This window comes from Varroa jacobsoni, unplaced genomic scaffold (genome assembly GCF_002532875.2).
Source record: "Varroa jacobsoni isolate VJ856 unplaced genomic scaffold, vjacob_1.0 scaffold_69, whole genome shotgun sequence".
Classification (NCBI taxonomy): domain Eukaryota; kingdom Metazoa; phylum Arthropoda; class Arachnida; order Mesostigmata; family Varroidae; genus Varroa; species Varroa jacobsoni.
Window position 1 is genome coordinate 140,039 of NW_019212971.1, and position 20,403 is coordinate 160,441.

At 41.5% G+C, this 20,403-nt stretch overlaps 2 protein-coding genes across 11 annotated transcripts in view; both read left to right on the plus strand.

Moving 5' to 3' along the window:
• The window catches only part of LOC111262322 (beta-TrCP), a 37,000-nt gene extending 26,437 nt beyond the window's left edge, over nucleotides 1–10,563 (plus strand). For 7 of the 10 annotated variants that reach the window (XM_022836493.2, XM_086969137.1, XM_022836485.2 and 4 more), the window contains 3 exons: nucleotides 180–360; nucleotides 3,607–6,246; nucleotides 9,297–10,563. The gene's annotated coding sequence lies outside the window, so the exon portion shown is untranslated. Of the gene's footprint in view, nucleotides 1–179; nucleotides 361–3,602; nucleotides 6,247–9,296 lie in introns of all 10 variants that reach the window. The other 3 variants (XM_086969125.1, XM_086969133.1, XM_086969130.1) reach the window with 3 other exon arrangements.
• LOC111262338 (uncharacterized) lies at nucleotides 6,571–10,563 on the plus strand. Its single transcript, XM_022836528.2, has one exon. The coding sequence runs from the start codon at nucleotides 7,433–7,435 to the stop codon at nucleotides 8,141–8,143; it is 711 nt and encodes a 236-aa protein (XP_022692263.1). The 5' UTR covers nucleotides 6,571–7,432; the 3' UTR covers nucleotides 8,144–10,563.
• Nucleotides 10,564–20,403: the final 9,840 nt, after the last annotated feature.

Consider the following 20,403-nt stretch of genomic DNA (forward strand, 5'->3'; position numbering starts at 1 on the left):
TTGTACGTTTCTTCTTTGCTACCACAGATGACGCAACTAGTATTATCCATCGTATATTCCTGAACCTAAGCGCGTAACTCAGAACGAAAGTCTAGGCTGAGCACGAGATTATTGGTTCGGCGCAGTTCGAGCGAGGGTAACCCTTTTCAAACTGCACAATATTTTTCTTGCCATTTCAGCATACCCCGGATTACAGGGCGTTCGTGCGGTTTCGTTACAGTTCAGATCATCTGACAGGCGACGCAGCTGTACGCCACGCATCCACTGGAAACAACATTGTGTGGTACAATCTCGAATGACTTCGAAGCTGTTTTAGTCGAACGATGGGCTCTTTGCGTTGCCCTTTCCCTTCGTATGCAGGTAAAAGCCAACCGCCGCGACCTGCTACGTAGATTCTCTCTCCAATCGGTTGCAATAACATTCGAGAACAAAGCGTTTAATGACGCAATCGGTGCGGCAGCTACAAAAAAGGCCATCTGTTTTATCTGCGCAGTGATGAAACATATGTTTCATTGAAAAAGATGTTTATTACCTGGCCAATGGTATCGATAAAATAATGTTATGACTGATCTGATTAACTATGTCGATAGGCAGCAGAGGCGAACTTTTTGTAAATATTGTCTTGAAGCTCTGCCGCGGACTACGCGGCGATGGCATTGTTTAATAAAGTCGAAGATCTAGAACTTTTAGTGCGTTAGGACACAAATCGTAGTTGTATACATGCAATGCAATGATAAGGTGTCGGTGCTTCGCGTATAAGTTTGTTTACGAACGGCTAGCAACGATTCACTTGAGTCGACGTTACGAATGTGTTTTACTGTTACTCGCTTCTAAACAACCTAGAATAACATTCAAACGAAAACGCTCGGCGAGCCATAGAGCTGTTGCGAGGGGGTACTTAGCTGTGGCCGTGAGTTTAAGTATGTCTTATCTGCAACCTCAGATCTGAACAGAGGCAAAAATGTATATGGGGTATGATTACGCCAAGTAGATGAGCGGCTCTCGCTGGCACGAAACGAAGGCTGTCGATGCCCGGATTCGAACCGGGACTACCACGTGTTCGACTGATGTATTTGCAGAAATTCTCTTTATTGTTGACTGTGACGGAAGCACTTAGTACGCTTTGCTTTTCCAATGTTCGTATTGCTGAAAAAAAAGTCCGGAAAGCTGACACATGTCGAGATTTTCAATCCTTTTGGATAGCGATCCCTAATGATTAAAATGGCACGTATAGCATGGCCTCTGTGAGAAAACGATCAGTGAATGAAACCGTTACACATAAATTCGTTTTTTTTTGTTCTCTAGAGATCATTTGGCTAAGAGAAATGTGACTGAATTGACTGTTAAAAAAGGTACTACTGAAATCATTTGTAACTACTACTAACTATCGATAAAACACCGCCCAAAAACCCGTGCGTTTTAATTTAAAGTCGTATTTTCCATGATTAGAGTCGAATAATAGTTGGTTTTGAACTCGGAAGATTCTGCTTTGGACCGAATTATTCAACTTATTCAGCTCTTACGAACTTTTGGCCTTGTTGGGTCGTAATGTCTAGCGGTAGTATTTAATGATATCAAGTATCAATATTAATCGCAGATTACTTCTTTATTCATAAAAACGGTATTGTGCTCCTGTTAACGATCGACACTATCGACAATTCAGAAAAAAATACTCAAAATATATTACGCAATGACCGTAAAATAAGAACACGTTCTAGAAATATCTTACTTTCAAAAAATTCGTAAAAGCCAAAAGGCGATTATTCTTAATTTTAAAATATCGAGGTACGCCCGAGACGAACGTTTCTGTCAATCAAAGAAGTTATCTGAACAAACTCCAAGTCCATTGCCGGTACTAATCATCTGCCCGAGTCTTGGACGCGATAATGAGGTGGTGAATCGAATTCATTTGCTCGATAGTAAACAGCAACGGCGTTGGACAAACAGCAAAAAAACAACGACAAATTTTTTCCGATTTCGTTGGCAGTCGCTCTCGAGATAGCGAGCGCCGGTTGAGCGCCACTGTGTGCCCGTGACAGAGCAGTGAGAGACGTGTTTGCCTCATGAGTTTAGGAACTTGTGGTAGTCTGGGTTCGAATCTGGTAAAGACAATTCAGTTAGAGTCTCACGCTTGAAGAAGGTAGCCGTCTGAAGTTCACCGCACTACGAATAAGCACCACGTGGTCTGGTGAACGCCGTTACTTCTGTTACAAATAGATTTTCATTCATTCATAACTGGCTGTCTGACGCCATCGTTTTACAACAACAGAGTTGTTGTTACTGACCGCGTATTGCCTCATCTTTACCAGTAAAAACAATTTTCGCCACATAAAGAGGCAGCTGGTAGAACTAGCCCAGTGTTGACGCAACAATTCTGCCACAAGCCATCTCTATCAACGTAGTTTTCCAGTACAAATCGCCGCCATGGACGCCGGCAGCCCGCTGGAGTCGTCTATAGTGCTTATCTAAACCTGCTGCAGCTAGTACAACAGAACGGTCGGAGATCTATTGCTCCATAATCCCTCTCATTATTCTGTTCATTGGCCGTTGTTTGCAGTTGCAGACGGCAGAGACCACAGACCACAAACCGGCCGTCAGAGACTGTTGCTTACGGATGGGTGCTTCGTTGCAAAATAGACATTACTTTGTTGACAGCAGTAGCAGCAGCCTCGACCTTGCCATGATAGCTCGCTGCGCCCGGCCTGTTTGTGAGCCCATTCCTCGTAATGTTAGCGGACAGTCAAGTGGGATTCGATCTCGTAACTCCGCAAAAGCGCCGATTCATCAGCAGCGGCCGCGACGTTCCGGCTGTAGCAGCAATACCACCATCAGCAGGTCTCGGGCCACTGACTGTTAACGCCGCGTATCCCGATGGACACTATCTACTTCTACGCTCGGATTTCATATTCTACTACTGATGCTATCAGTGCTACCACAGCCAGACTCCTATTGATATAGCAATGACACGACTGCACTAGAGCTACCACTTATAGGCGGCCGTCAGCAACGACGTAATATGCTAATAATGACTGGTATAGAAGCAAGTGAATTCGGGCCACTAGTGGACGCTTATGAACCTGGCGGGCAATTTTGGCTTCTCGAGAAAGAATCACTGCGTCGACACGAAATTCAGTAGGTCTGTTTAGGTGCACATTAATGCGCAGGTCGTCTTTTTATCAAGATCATGGTAGATGTGAGACGCAGCGGCCATTAACCGTTAAATATTCTATTATTAATATTATTTGAGTATTTACTAACTTCATCGGAAGAACTGCGTGCTATTGCATGCTAATTTGCCTTGCAGCGTGCTAATAAAGCCGTATTTAGAAGAATTTTTCCTGTTAATCAGCAGAGCAGATTGGCCAGCCAACGAGGCGAGACACTTCAGAACGTTATTGGCAAGATCAACGGCAGCGAAAGGGCGACAACAGACCCGACTTACCCAAATTCAGTAAAATTAGTTTGTCATAAGTTGGCTCTCTCACCGTTAATTGCAGTATATACAATAAGATAATTACAAAGCACTCAACTCTCACTGTGAAACTATTCTCCGTGTGGAGTTATCTGATTTAGCATCTTGTTTTTTTTTTTTATTTTCCAAGACAGGTTGTGCGAACGTGTACGCTCGAACGTGAAATGATTGTAGAATCACTACCGAACCAAGGCCCAAGGATACGAAGGTTTACCAGCTGATGCTTCACAAAAACAAAGGAACACCTTGGCAGTAAAGTCTGGTTGACGTTAGGCATTTTAAAGGTTTTTAACCTCCTAAAAACAAAGCATTTAATGACACAGCCGTCTGAATTTTGCTATAGAAAGAACAATTAATTACAACAAATTAAAAATCTCAATCTCTGATTTTTCTTATATCCATCATCAATGGTTTGGTCGTCTTGAGGTTGTTTGTCATGTGCTACTTCAAAATAGGTCAATTTAGTCGCACACCTTACAATTTAAGTGAATAAAAAAATGCATTTATTACACTACAGGAAGATGGATGATATTACCACATAAGTATTTACCATTAACGATGGAAGCGTATTCTGTGACACTGTACTGATTTCAAGCGGTTCTTTACAATAAATTTTCGACAAATGTTAATCTCAATAAGTTTCGCTTTGGCAACCTAGAAAGCTCGAGTGCCTTTCTGAAAGTATTGTCTCACTTAACATTGCTAGTAACGAACTTTGCTCTGTCAGGTTTACATTCAGGAAATTATACTGCACATATGTATACAAAATAGAACTTTCCTCTGACAAGCTTATTCGCCCCAATAATTTGTCGTTTTGCTTCTGTCCCAACCTCATACACCCATATCTAGGAGATTACTCACCATACTTACCCTCAGGCACACAGGCTCGTATCTAACTAGTAGTACACAAGACCATTTGCTATCTATGTCGCTGTTTTATCCGCTATTGTGGGTTTGCGCCTACTGGCTAAGGCCGCCACATTTGCCTGATAAAAGTATGCCTGACGGCGATACTGGACGTAAAAGGATTTAAAACACTGTTCAGCTTTTGCAACTTTGTTTGTATCAGTAATGAGCGCATTGAAAGCGCTTTCCTTTTATTACTGCAGAGTTCATTTCTTTGTTGCGGAATGCAATTCTTATCACACTGCAAATGGTCATGTTATTTATTTTTGGGTAATTGGCGTGCCGAGTTGCGGCAGCACCAGAAGCCAATTACTCTGTCAATGTCTGTGCCGCCGCTAATCGGGCGCCAGCGCCAAACCCACTGACAAGAGTCTCCAGTCAAAACAACTCCACCGCGAGAAGTGTAAAAACCTACTTTTTGGCGCCGCATAAAAAACAGTTAGTTATTGCAAAGCGAAATAGCAGCATTTATGCGCGATGTCCTTCTCTTGTCTATTCAGTATAGTGTGGCGGTTGACCAGCAACTGGTCCCCCTTGAACAACAACACGGCGGCCGTCAGTAGTGCCGCGGTGACTTTCTGTAGACTTCATCGTAGCTCAGTTGTTGTTCTACAAGTGAGCGCCGTCATTGTTTTCCTTTTTCGCGCTGCAATTCACTGTTCACTACACGAGCCAATCGCCAATTGCTCATCGTGTTGGCCTCCGTGACGTCATCTGCTCCGCGAATCGCGGGCATTTGCCTCTTGTCGTTGTTGTACCGCTGCTGCTACGGCTGGCCCTACACATTCATAGAGGCGCATGGACAGTTAAACTGCTAACACACGCGACCCAAAGACCCTCTCAGAGACACACACACGTGCGCCCGCGAAGACACAGACATCACACACGCATGCCCAGCCACACTTACCAGACAGACACACATACACATGCACACTCACAGGGACACTCATACAACATAGAAACGTCGGCAGAGAAATGCGGCTCCAGCTGGCTGTTGCCATCCGCTATTGGTAGAAGCCGAGCCGCTTGATGTCTCGACCCGGTCAGGCCGATTCTGCGGATGTTGTTGTTATTGTTTTGAAAGGTGCGTTCCGCGCTATTCAACATGACGCGACCACCAGCAAATCGCGGACGACAACACGTTTCGAGACCCAGCAACCTTTCCACCACAGCCCGCATCTCTGACGCAGATAATCTCAATTCTATAGGGATCTAGTTCATCACGCGCACTAACCGCACATGCGCAACATGCGGCGCGAGCGGGAAACGAACTGAAGGAGAAGGCACGCGTGGAGATGGAGAGGCGCCAAGCGCCAAACACCGCCAGCAGCAGTGAGTCGCTTTCACAGCACAAATACTGTTTTACTCTGGCGATCAAGAAAGAGCAAGGGGATTCGACGACGTCCGCTCTGTGGCGCCGGCAACATTTTTATTGCAGTTAACAGTAGCTGGTGATGTTGTTACCGCCGTCACTGGCGCATTCGCTGCTGCGGCCAATGGCGGTAGCGCGGATGACTGTGTTGTCTGGCCAAGTAGAGTGAAGAGCGCACATAGTATACGATGACGAACTATTGCTGTAGCGCGGCCGCTATGACCATCGGTGTATCGTTGCGCCGGGGCGGCTAGGCTGATATTTACAAACTGTGAAGCCTGGCGAACGGGAGATCGCGTCGCCTGTGGGTACAACAACGACGGGAGGTGATCGTAAGCAAGCCAGCCAGCAGTGGACAGCCGTTGTTAATAGTTACATAGCTGAGACCTACATACGACACATTATGTCAGTTGACTTTAATCTGGCCAAGAACAATCAGGCCAAGTGTTTACTTTAACACAGGACGAACACAATCGGTCAGCGGAACGCAATACAAGTGAGAATTGAAGGGCAGTCCTTTACTTCGAACTATTTAGCTGCAGCGTTCTGCCATCTAACCGTGGATTTAACCATTTAATGCTTTACTTTGTAGTATTTGTGCTTGTGTATGATTGAGTGAACCACTTACGGATATTTCAACGCATTATCGACATCTAACGAAAGGATAACTAATTGGATAATACGACGTTACGTAGATATTTGAGCGTACGCGTTGATGTGTGCGCTGATGATGGTGTGTACAAAGATATCGTCCACTATTATCTAACTACACGCAATCTGGATTCCTACTAGCTGTTGCTGAACGTATCGTGAGGTTGGTGATTACTTAATGGTTGACTATTGATGCTAGTACGACAGTTTAACCCCGTCAACAGCACTGTCTAAAACCAACACGTAAATAAGCCTGCCGTCCACATCGGTGTCCTTTACGGACAGAATATACATCTGAAATAGCGACAAAACCAATAGAACCAGCCTAGCCAGGACATCTGTGGCGGCACTGAAGGGCCGTTATCTTTTCGTTAGGATATTCTCAGTATTGTTCTTATATTGGTCGTCGTATCTGATCTTCAATAGAGATGTCTGTGTGAGAAAGACCGAACTGTGCGATCGTCAACCTCCCTGTGACTATGTGTAACTGAATTGTATTGATATTCCTAAGGCTTAGTCAATAGCATTCGAATGATTTCCACTGGAGGTGGAGTACCAGAGTATCTGTTTCGCCTAGCACAGCATCTGTTCTGCTTGGTACACAGCCAAAACTCAATATCAACGCAAAACAATTCGAGCGGTTCCCCTCTTACTATCCACAGCGTAATCATCTGTGTTTGATTGGCAAACCCGGGCAGAATCGACTTGAACGCATCGACGAATACAGGTTACACACTGTAACGGAACAACAGTTGTTGTTGTTGTTGTCGTCAATTTTCTTTCGTTGGCAGCTACTTGAGCAACGGCGGTGGAATTGACAACAGCTGGCGCCAGTATCGTTTGGATTTATGGAAAAAAACACAACTTTTCCATGTAGATATTTTGCTGTGAGCGTGTAAAAGCTTTTGTGAGCGTAACAACTGGTCGTACTTTTGCGCTGTGGAGAATCGCTCGTGTGATATAGGGTGCGTACTGTTATCATCGATAGAGAATCGGAACGGTTTGTTCTCGGGTGTCAGTCCTGTTTGGACATGTTCAAATTTTGCAGTTCACGAATGGTGGTCGATATGAAGCTCAAAGATATTAGTGACCTAAACGGCCACAATCCGCTCTCGATGCAGGCCGTTAGCCACAACCATACTCAAAGTCCGTTGCCTTTGCAGACTTTGGGCTCGGCCGGCCACAGTTCGCCGTTGGTTATGGATGAGCTGGTTTGCGCAATTCGTGAAAACCTCAAGCTTAAGGCGGCCAAATCACCAATCGTCTCTGTACAATTGACAAGTCGGACTGGCGGCACGGGCTGCACCTGTGGGTCGGGAGCAACGTTCACTAATGGCGGACGCGCGTCCCGTCGAGTGTCGCCGTACAGCGTACCGTCCCGCGAGAATCGTCGACCCGATACAATTCGTTTTGGCTGTGCGTGCGGCGCATCAACAACAGCTAGCGGAACCATTCGCGGATCCGGGCATTCATCGCGTGGCGGTGGAGGCGCTAGACCAGGTCGATCCGCTGGTCAGGAGGATCCATACGAGCTGCTTCAGGCTCTACTACGGCGAGGCACTTTGATTCAAGAAGCGGTTAGACGGTTGCGTGAACCCCAGACAAAGGCGGGCAACAAAGCCGCTGTTCTCGCGCGAACCCCCTCATCCGTTGAGAGTTGTGCCAGCTGTGATTCGAACCCTCCAACATCATCAGGACCCGCGAGCTTCTTAACGACGGCAGCCGCATGTGCCGCCACTTAGTGGGCTAACGAACACACATTTAGGAACCAATATAAAAAATGTTTACCAATTCATTCATTGTGTACATATGAGATAAGAAAAAAACAAATTGTCAATCAATTTTATTATTAGTTCCATTATTACTATTACGAAAAACTAAGTAATTAAGCAATTTAGAAATAAAGGGAGAGGAGAAGAAGGGTGCAAGGAAGAGCGAAAGAAGGATAAATGAAAAGTAGAAAGCGACTACGAAATCAAATCATGTGGGAATATGACAACAACAACAACAACAACAACGAATTTATATTGAGAGTATTGAAAAAAAAACAAAATAACAGGCAAGAAAAAATTAGCAACAAACAATTCCGTTTGAATTCAGGAACGAGTAAATGTTAAAGGCAATGAAAGAGATGCAACTCAACAAGGGTAGAAAACGGACAAAAATTATGTGTACGTAGGCAAGGAAGACGTGTACAAGTATTGTCGCAATTTTTAGTTGAATACCCGAAGCTGTCTCGGACAACTCCCATGAAAACTTATATTGTAAAGCTAACCAGCCAATAGATAATATACATTAATGAAACAATAAATGAGAAAGAGAGAACACATACAGCCAAACAGTTCTAATTCTATCGATAAACATCTCATCGTGCCGTTTAGCGGTAGATGAAGGAATATAGGAAAAAAAATTAGATAAAATCTAATAAATGGGTAACAAGCGGAAAATGAAATTATCTCATAAACATTTGTCAGCGTCACTATGATCACTAGGTCGGAGCCAGAAAAACATTAATCATAAAAACAAAAAACACGTGCGCACACGCATACACATACCAGATCCAGTCACATTCACACGCACTCAAGTAAATGGACATGGACATCTTAGGCCATTTCTTAAATTGCTAACGAGGACATTGAAACACTATTCAGCAGAGCATTATTAGTAAGAAGGTATGCGCAACGGGTGATGATATTGAGAGATGACAGTGTGATAAATCTAATAATCATTACGATAATAATGAATGCAGTGAAAAGACGCAAACTGTAGACAAATGAGTTAAGTACACAGGCAGTAGTATGCTCTATATCCTGAACCACTATTCGACTCCGAGTGAAGTTAAGTGGAAGAGATTGATAAGCGCTAGTGAATTCGTGTGTGTTGTGGGTGATGTAGGTCGGAAAACGTGCAGTCGTGGAGTGGAGTATGCGCAACTCGGCCAGAAACGTCTAGTGAAAGGGACAGCAATGAAAACTCAGGCAGTAATGGAGTGTCTGGTGTTCGATAGGAGCGGAATTGCTTGCCGATGAATGCGAAAAATCATCGAAAACGAAATGAATGATGCCTATAATGATGATGATCATGACGGCGAAGAGTAGTAAACTTTAGAAACCAGGAAAGGGAGAGGGTGGATTGAGACGGCGTCATCTGCTGGCATCAATCTGTTTCGCAGAAATGGAGTACGCGAAGGCGCAAATTAGCTTGGTTGGGTGGCCATCAATAGGGGACTGGTGAAGCTGACGTAGATTTCAGTGGAAGCGATGACAGAATGGAAAAACAATATAATAGCGAGAAATAATGGTAGGGAGAAAGAAAACAAGGAGATTTCTCATGCTGTCAGAAGCGGAGCAGGTATGTGAACAGAAGTGACAATATGGAATGACAATATGCAGTGACAATATAAAACATCACAACATTATTGTAATCATTTAAAGATAAAGAATCGTAACTGGTCTGCCCGACGAAAGCTCATTGGCCACCCTCCAGTTTCAGCATCTCAAATCAATTTAGAAAATAATTTTCAAATTTGGCGCGTTTTCTCAGTACAGGGAAATGCTCGTTTTATTTTTGCGTTCAATGACGATGTTTATCATGGCGATGGTAATAGTGGAACGATTGAGCTTTTGCTTTACTTTTCGACTCCGCAATGCTGTTTCACTGGACGAAATCGAACTAAAGTGCGGTTCCGTTATGTGAATTTATCCAATCTTGAAATCAAAACAAGATGCGATGTAGTGGTAACTCCGAAATTAGGTTGCGTTGCTTAGTCAGATTAAGCTTAATAATCTTTTTTAATGAAACGAATTAGTTAAGTTGTGCTTTAAAATGATTGATTTCTGGTGTCATTACGCAACTTCCAATTCAACTTTCAATGCTTTATTTAGTCAAAATATTCAGAGCACGCTTACGCACGATTTAGCCTTTTCTGGGTTAAAAATCTGATAGGAAACGTATTATTGGTTCTATTTAAATAACAAGAAATGAAACACAAGCATTGTCCCCATGCTGGAGGCGCGGCGTGTGTAAACACAGTAAGAATTACTATTATTATTATGTCGGTAAGGCAACACTAAGTTATTGAAGTCGCTGAAGGTTACCTGCGATGTTTATGGTTGTAACCAATAAAACGAAGCGCATGCGAAAGCTGTTAAATGACCAAAGACTTTGTTTGTTTTTATTTGTTTCATTATAAAAACTATATGCGTTTTATAGTAGTACAAGCAATGGGTTTAAATTCGATATGGGCTAGCTTAGAAAGGATAATAGATATAGTAATACATTTTCTCTCACTCTATCTACATATATATGTATATATATAGATGTATATATATATATATATATATATATAGATCTGTGTAGCCATCGGGCTAGAGGGCTGCTAGGCTGTTGATAATAAGAGAATTTATTGTGTTTTCAGCATGATCTAATGCCATAGCCATTGTATTCACAGCATTTGTTAACATCCGAGTAACCTTAATAAATTTCTCGAGTAAATAGGTCTTTGATTGTTGTATTTTAGAAGCAGTAGCGTTCTTACGAACAATTTTGTCATTATCATTTATGTATCTTAATGCATAGAGAGTTGAAGTGAAGAGTCACTGAAGGTCACTGTTGTCTTGAAATGCTTAGTTAACGTCCGCAGGCCTTTGTTGTGAAATAGACAAATGATACAGGTCGTTTAAAGCAGTTTTTAATCAAAATACTTTATGGGTTATACCAGTGAAGTTTGTAGATTTTAGATGAAAGCAGCTCTAGATGATAATAGTAATAACAACTTGTTTGTTCGTACGCAACAAAATCTTTAAGAGTTCGGTGCATAATGATATTCATGTTCCAGTGGCTACAAGTGTAGGGAATTCAACATACTATTATAGCAATAGGCACAGCCAACTCGGTTTACACGCGTTCGTGAAGTAGGTGAAATAGTTTTGGTATTATGCCAATCAAGCGGTGCTCAACATTTGTGATAGAAATGATACTATGACGATACATGAACCAACAGGGTAAAATAATTTATTAGAATAGCAGCGATATGATAGAGTGACGCGGCTGCATGCAGTGGGCAGAGTTTGTCGTCAAAGTAGGCCATATGCAGCAAGGAAAATCGAATAGAGTGTCGCTTGATTGGGTAAGCAAGCATGTTTCGTAGGCACAAGCATTGATACCAATTACAAACTTAGGCGTTGGCTGCTTTTACACTTGTTATGCCTGCATATGACTGCAGTTTAGTTCTAGGTTTGAAAATGTTATATTTTTTTAAAATAACTCTACAGAATTCTATTCTTGTCGGACACGCCTATAATTAGCAGTCCAGGCCCAAACTGTTTTCTTTCGTCTAGTTGATCTTGCATTATTACAATAGTATAAGATCTAGTCAAGCAATCTTACTATTGACGTAAGGTTCAGTAGTTAGACCACAAGGACGGCATAATCGATTCTATCCTCTGCGACTTATAGGTTTAATTCTAACCAGCCAGACTAAGGACATTTTCCGAGTTTCGACAATATTTAAACTGCAACAAAAACAAACATCCGTTCTCTGCCAGAGTGCCACTGTTAATAGCATAGATAGACTTGACAAACCAGGCGGATTCAGTTGATGTTCATGCTTTTCCACTTTAATGCATCAACATTTTATCATGGATGGTTTCTTGCTGTTGCTACCGCCGCGTTAGAAAGTCGGCTAGAAGAAACAATAGTAGTCCTTCTATCGAATCCAAACTGCATAAGCTAATCAATTTATTCAGGATGCCTCTGGAGAAGTGTTTTGATGCTGCGACATCCACAATTCAAATGGATGGATAGCTAATTACGCATGTACGCTGGTGTTGCCGTATTTACGCCAGAATGTGGTAGATGGTAGTGCATTGTAGTCCGTAACAATCTGTAATGTGTACATGCGAACATAGTCCTTACAGAATCGCGGCTCTTTGTTGATTGACTTGGTGATTGCTAAAGATAAAAACAGCATAACGCGGAACTATGGAGCTGTCAACTAGCACATCGATCAGCACGAGCCAGTCGAGTCATGTATCATAACAATATGCCATTATAACGAGCACGCTGACAGACACCTGCCCGAACGTCACCGTTACGTTCAACAGCAATGATAGCAATAACGAACAAGGAGTACGTGTATAGTCATGTAAAACAGACAAGATAACGTATCTGTTAGTGTAGTGCTATTATTTCATAGCAGCAGCCAAATGAAGAAATTGGGACGAAGGGCAAACTGTGATGGCAGTTCATTTAAACGAAGAATTCTTAAAAAATGCCCCTTCTCCGCCTTTCACAGAAAGCTAACACCCATCCCTCGGCCGGTTCGTTCTCGAGAATCTTCTCATTATATCTTATTATGACGTTTCAGGTAGAGATTTCGGGGGGCTAAAAATAGCATGTAGAGGAATCAGTTATGCTGTGGTGCGTGGTGGTATCGTCGTGTCGCCGAACTGCTGGAGGGCATTTGCCTCTATTTGACGGTCATACTGATAGGTCAGAAATGGCTTATCAATTTTCAGAAATAGGTAGAAGCGCTTCCATGTAACAATCGCTCCCTGTTGTTCCTGTGCGTGTTTTTTTTTTTCTTAATTCTACCTTTGGCTCTCATTCGAATCAAGCTGTTGTTGTTCCTATCGCTGTTGCTGCTGTGTTTTTGTTCTTCAATCCTTCTTCGAAGTAAGATTAAGTCTTCTGTCTTCGAAAAAGTAGCAACTGTCAACTAATGCTTACTTCGTTTCAAACGGTAAATTAAAGCTGTGCATTACGTTATGGAATCTCATTTCTTAACGCTACTAGATTACTCGTTGTTTCATTGTGTAGAGATATTTATAACGAAGCTTTCCGTCCGTAATGATCATTTTTGTTCAAAGCATTGCCACAGTTTGTCAAAACGAATAAACAATTTGTCACTTGACAGAAAGTTATGAAGTATCAAAAAGCGGTACAACCAAATAAAACTAAAATGCAATGGCTAACAGCTAATTTCGCTGAAATACGGTGACGGAATAGATAAGGAGAGCATGTCCGCTAGCTTTCATAGAGGCAGCCCAATGGTTCTCATCCGAATGAGCGAAGAACACATAGTTTAGTACTGTACAGCAAATATTTTAGGAACAACAACAGAAATGACTTCATCTGCGGTTAATAGTGCAGGGGCAAGCAGTATCAGGGACAAATAAAATGACGATTAATAGTGAAAGCAATAAGATGACATATAACCTGTTTATGATAAAGAATATCATACCTTGAAAATATGGTTGATTTTTGAGCAAGACAGTCCTTCTTTTCGTTCGTTATTATACTACCGCTTGACGTATATGTCCGTTGTCATAACACGTGCAATGAGAATGGATCATACTCAAATCCAGGCACTCCCCAAGTACTCACGCCTTGACAGTGCCTATCGTTTACGTTAACTCTCGACTGACTATGACCTGCCAACAACGTCGCAGAATACCGTTAGTACAACAAATGCCGTTACTACTGGTGCAATCGCCACATCTATACAACATTGCTTGATCTAAAACAATAGGAAAAATTACCGGACCGATCTAGAAGGCACCACTTACTTGTTGGCTGTAGCCTTTTCTGTATCGATATCGGCCGGCCATGCGTCAGCCAATCGAACGAAGTTAGCCAACCTCGCTCGCGCTGGCCTAGACTATAGGTTAGGCTAGGTTACCCTATGCACTGAGTTAACAAGTGGGTCTGGAATAGAAGCGCTGCCGCGTGATTCTAATCGCTTACGCATATACCAAACAGTCCTGCAGACTACCAAATAAAATTGATTCAACATATGTATACAAAGCTCGCTCCCTATCAGCTAGTGAGCACAGCGTTCAGATGTCTTTTTCTGCTGTTCACGGGATTTAGGTAGAAAAAAACTATTCGCGACATGTCCTTACTGTTAATTATAGAACGAATCCACGATTTTGTCTGCCTGCATCTGTATAAGTATGTAGTTTTTTTACCTTTGCTAACGAAATAAGAAGTCCGAGACGGATGCAATATATGCCTATTTTTGAGCGTTTATTAACTAGTTAATTTTAGTTAAGTTGAATATATAGAAGCAATGTCGTGGAAGCAATAAGGACTTTTAGCAGATTGCAAGCTTTTAGTTATTACTATCCTTATCTAAATATCTAATTTTAAATTCCGCTTTATTTCAAACGGTAAGGCTAATCGATATGGCTCCAGGTTGTCCGTGTAAGGACAACATAATAAATAGGATAGCGTGCTAAAAACAGCATTTTGTTGTTAGCCTAAATTTTCTTTCAATGTAAATGTGCTTATGCCGCAATATCAGTTTAGTGCAACGTTTGGAAAAGTGGTATCCTTTCTTATCCCATTAAAAGTAAGATAAATCTAAGTGAAACCAAAGAACTAGCGCAGAATTACGTCGTAATCGTTGTTGACGAGTAATAATGTTCCATTCTCTTTTGCCAGTTGTTTCTGTGATGTTGTTGTGGTGTCGAGTTATAATTATGTCTTTTTGCAGTTCGCGTAAAATCTTAGCAAAGCTAACCAGTTACGTAACGGTTATACAGACCCTAGAATGACCCTAAACCACAATTCTCTGCCAGGCAGATTGTGCGTGTGCTTAGGTTTGGTGCGAGATTTAAACAACACAATGCCGTCTCCAAAAAGAATAACATGCATAAATACTACGAGTGAATGGTAAATTTCTAGCGCAAAAGTGACGACAAACTTGTCATCTATGCAGTACGAGAAAGAGCTATTTTGTTCGTCAAAAACTTAGCTCACAGAACGTTCAAGGAAGGTGTTCTTTAGACAGGGTTTTTTAGAGTAATTCAAATAAGTTCCGATTATTGTAATAGTCGAAATGCTTAAGCCGGGACTGCAACGGTTTGAAAGAAACAAAATCGCAAGTCGTTCCAAGGCGTTGTTATTCAACTACACCGTTACGGTTCTTCACAGTAGTTTTCAAGGATCTGTGAAAAACATGGCAAGCACGCCCTCTTTAGATGATCTTCGTCGTGGTCCCACAAGTTCCTAAGCTTCGAAGTCGATACTGCAGCAGTTCCTTTAAAGGATATTTTGACTCATAAACGCACTTATTTTGTGTGTCAAACAAACAAACTTTTGCGTAATCAAGCTTCTGCCACAAAATATTAGCGTCATATAATACTAACATGCTTGCTTTGAAGCGAGACTTTTTCTGACAGCACGAATTTTAGATTGGGTCAAATATATCTAGGAGTATAGGTTTTATCATCTACCAAATCTACTTTTCCTGGGGACACATATAAATGCAAATTATATCCATTAGTCTATAAGCTGTTAAACCCAATTTCGATAATCTAAATATTCGTGTGCTAAGAACCTGCCGTTTACATTTTCTATCTGTCGCAATACGAGTTCGTACATTTCGTCGAGAGATGGTCACGTTATACCTCTCTATACATATCCTATGCTTCATCAGTACTCATGTATATAATTTCTCAGGGCATTTAACGTATATGGGTTATACAACTGCAATACGCCGTATTAGATAACGTGTTTCCTTCGCAAGCAGACACATGCCTTATTTTTCTATATTTCTCATTTGATCTTAGAATAATTTATGTTTTAAGTATCTAAGTGCTGCCCACCATGTTTGTCTGCTACAAATCTATAAATGATAGAACGTATCCATAAATTTCGCTCTGCTATAGTGTCGATATAGCATCGGCGTGCTGTTACTGTTGGTACTTCTTCTTGGTACCCATGAAGTATTACGATTTTTATAGGATGAAATGGACCTCGTCTTTTTTATTTTTGAACTCTTTAGCAATCTGAACTGGTAGATTAAAGATTCATTAATGAACCAGTGAAACCTATAATTCGAGAGAAATTGGTTTATCTAAAACTAAATTCTATATGATCTCATATGTAAGGACTGTTTTTTCCTCGGCGTAACGCTTTTTACCGGATTACGCGCTCAATTCGAATCTTCTCTTTTCCGGTTTATTGTGAGAACTTGCAAACGTATCTCCGGAATAATTCTGATTACAATTAGGTGACTAATGAACGGAGCTGGGCATAAATGACCTTCTTCGTTATTGAACAAATTCGTATTTCGTGGGCATGGGAAGTGCCTTATACATAAATCAGGAAAAAATTACAAAAATTACATTGCCGCTAAAAATGAGTTATATACATATTTTTTTAAAGCAGAGCTACGAACATTTCACCTGGAGTTCATAAAACCAAAGCATTTGTGATTCTATATTGTGCAATACAACGAATTTCTTCAGCTACAAAATATATCTGTTAGTGTTATCGTAACGAAACTAAGTAGGAAAAGATCCGTTCTAGTCATTTTAGATGTCCCATCTGAGAGTTCTCCTAAACAGATTAACAACGATTATCAATATTTTCCTTGTTTTAAGTATAGGAAATCATAATACAATAGAAAAAAACGAGATCAATTCTTTTATAACGACATATGCGTTAGATGTTGCTTAACAGTTAGGTTCACACAGTAATAGCTGAATCATATCGATATCCTCCGATGGGACTTGGGCCCTCATAGCAGTGAAAAAACGTCAAAAGTCCGTTGAATTTCGCGTGGCAAGTTAGTATTCAACGTCGAACTTCAGAACCTCTCTTGTCTTTTTAAGTTACTGCTGGACGGACGTACAGCGGAACTCACCCTGTATCCTCTGCTAGTTCAGTTTCTCAACATAAAATAAACGTTGTATGACAGCATGCCCTTCGTCGGCTGCTGACGGAGCACTAAGTACCAGCGATTCCGATTCGTTACCCAATTCTTATTGCGAGAAGCTCCATCAACAGTTGCAAATACTAAGAAACGTGTATGTGCGGACACTGGACTGGGGTTGCAGCTGCTAGAGTTGCACATATGTCTGAGAAATCGGCTTTTCATTAAGAATAATTGGCATATGTAAATTTGTTTAAACGAGACCGGAAGGATATGCCCCAGCGAGCCCAATAGCAACCTTAGTCTACTGATATTTTTGGTCGGTTTCGATAGACGGTTTTTATGATTTGCCCTCTTCTTTAGACCAATGCAAGTCATCAAATTTTGCTCACGCACACATGTAGTCACATATACACATCCACATAGTCGACAGTTGAGTCAAACTGTTCATCATATATGTTTTTTTGTACGATAAACAATTTTAATAAGTACGAAAGTTTGTTGTAATAGTCAAGTTTCTAGGAACGCACCAAAATAATATTTAAGGTTGAAAATACTCGTACCATTGTCCTTGTCATGTTTAGAAGTGACCTTTGAAAGCTCATCTTCATAAGTTGTCTCTGGAGCATTGTATCTTTATTTATAAGTTACTGCGTGGACGCGAAGCCACAACTAACGAAGAAAGCGTTGGCTTCTCACTGTTGTCCACAGTAGAACGATAGTCTAGTACATTCCGAACAACTGTCTGATTAAACATCAGGAATTAGTTAATTAACCGCGATCGCATCAGTGACGCTATCAATAAACACAGTGTCTAAATAAAGTCAAGGCTGACCTCCTTCCTTGTAGAACATCGTCAGTGACAATATAATAGTAGTTGCTTTATATGATGTATATACCAAAACATTAATTTGCCCTGGATCAATTTGGATTACTGAAAAAACGACAATTGGCCCAGCTGAAAATCTAAAATCACTAAGTAGGTAACGCCAAGAGAAAGTGTGGCATCTCTTGTAATATCGAACGAAGCAGCAACGCAGACCGGATTGTATGAAGCCACTATAGAAATTTACGCATATATACTGATTTTTTCTATCTCGGCCGTATAGAGCCTTGCCTTAACGCCTAGCGAGATGCGCCTACGAGCCACGGCGCTCAGCAACATGTCAGTCAGTCAGCCAGCCAGATTGAGCCTTCACGCGGTATAATCTCGTAATCGCTGCTTATTATGTGAAAACTAAGGCACACAATTTAATTGAAAGCACCATGATGCTGCCGTTGCTCGAGTGCGTTTCGATCTTGTTTTACGTGACAGATTTCGATTGTGCATGTCATAGAACTAAACGTTGTAGCGTTGTTCAGTGATGCCCGTTCATTGTCCTTCTACACTTCTGTTTAGTGAAGCTTTACTGATGATATTTTGGCATTACCTTGATATTAACGTGAAAGCATAAAAGAATATCCATTATAGCAGGCGGATATTGTATGTCTGGCGGTATTCTGCATGTCAGAGTCAAACGAAAGTTTCCTTTTACTAGATGAAAAAAATTTTACGTTCAACAAAAGGGTATCTACATTGCCCTAAAATGGCGATGTTCATGTTAATACATTTGTATTGCTAAAGAAATAGAATATATTTTTATGCCACTTCGCGTCTATTATTGTTGACATGGGGTACGGAATACAGGTACAACAGTCTGTGTCCTGCCTTGGGTTGCGTTCGAATACTATCGCGGTGGGCGCGAATGGTAGCATAGTCGCAGTCGAAATCTACGTGGACCCATTGTTCTCCAATCAGCGTGAATAACAACACTATCTATTGATCAGAATTAGATTCGATATTTGTTTATTTTCTATTATCGTAGATATACGCCATAGTATTAACCTCTGTTTGCAGTGATTTATAGAACGTTACTAATCGTTTGACAGCAGAGCGACACACGTCTGATCTCTCGATTTCGAGTGCAAAGACGGTATAAACAAGTTGGTCAGAGTTGGGTATATCTTAGGCACATATGAAAGGTGAAGTTTGAGTTGGAGAAGCGCTGGCTATGAACTATAGCCAACGTGTTTACCTAGAGCCAGGATATGCGCGATATGTTATATTAATAATTTGTAGATGTGAGCAACATTTCAATACAGACCATATTATTTATTAATTTCACATCGTAATATTGGACCCACATGCTAACCCAACGAAAATATTATCCTACGCGTCAAAGGAAATGATGGCAAACTTTATGCAAAATATTTGCTGATGGATCAGTCATTTGCTATATTGACCCTTGAATATTTGTTATGTCTGAAGCGGACGGGAATATCAATACTGCTCTTTGTTATTTATGAGTCTCCTCCGTCGTTCGCTGAAGGGAGATTTTTTCGACCTTTGTTCACTTCATTCGTTTCTAGATCATGTGATTCTGCGTCTCCATACCGTGCCGACTTGAAATTGTTTCATTTCAAACTACAAACCGTTTCCATTTTCAGTTTCTAGCCCCCGGCAAATAGAGCTGTTCTCCGTTATCGCCGAGTTCCCTTTTTCCACATCTTTCAGTCGTGTCTATCAGTTGTTTTCGCCAAGAAAGCGAACTCCTCAACGAAAAACTCGGTGGATTAGCGAGTCTAACACGATATCGCCGAAAGCCCGATGTTGCTGCTGCTGCTGCTATTGCTTTTCTGTTGTCTAAGAGGGAAATTGTAATAGTCATACAACTGTGGCCCGCTAACCCTTAGGGCCTGGCTCATGTCGCACCGATAGACAGATTAGTAGGACGGGCTGACATCGATATTGGTGCGTTGTCCAAGTCTGTTTAGTGTCTGCAATTACAACGGTAAATGCTGGCCGTTCGTCTGTCTTTTACCTGATAATATTGACAGTATTGCTAAATAGAGAGCATAGCACCGCCCGCCCAGGTGATCTATAGCAATAACCCGTTTGAGTGTCGACCGTTAACTGGAATACATGGAGTCTATGCGAGTCGAATACTTCGAATTTGAAGCTTAATATCGTGTAAGCTTTTACGGCCATCACAGCAAGATCGACATGAGAGGATAATTAGGTTCTGTCCATTCTTTTTGCACTGTACCGTGTATATTTCACGTACACGTCAATACAACGGACGGGCGGACGGACGGAGAGAGGAAACATGACAAAGCTGCAGGCAAAGGAATTCTATGATGACTACCGTCATAACCACAGTTATTTCTGCTATTTGTAGTAGTGCCTTTGCTGCTGCTGGTAATAGTAACGTCATCACCAGCGACGCTGTTCTTTCTGGTCGGCTTCGGCAAGCTGGTTTCTTGTAGCTGCTGGAAATGTGTGTTACACTCATTGTACTA

Bases quoted from the DNA above. Each gene is read 5' to 3' on its own strand.
- LOC111262338 (XM_022836528.2), top strand. From the start codon at position 7,433: ATGTTCAAATTTTGCAGTTCACGAATGGTGGTCGATATGAAGCTCAAA.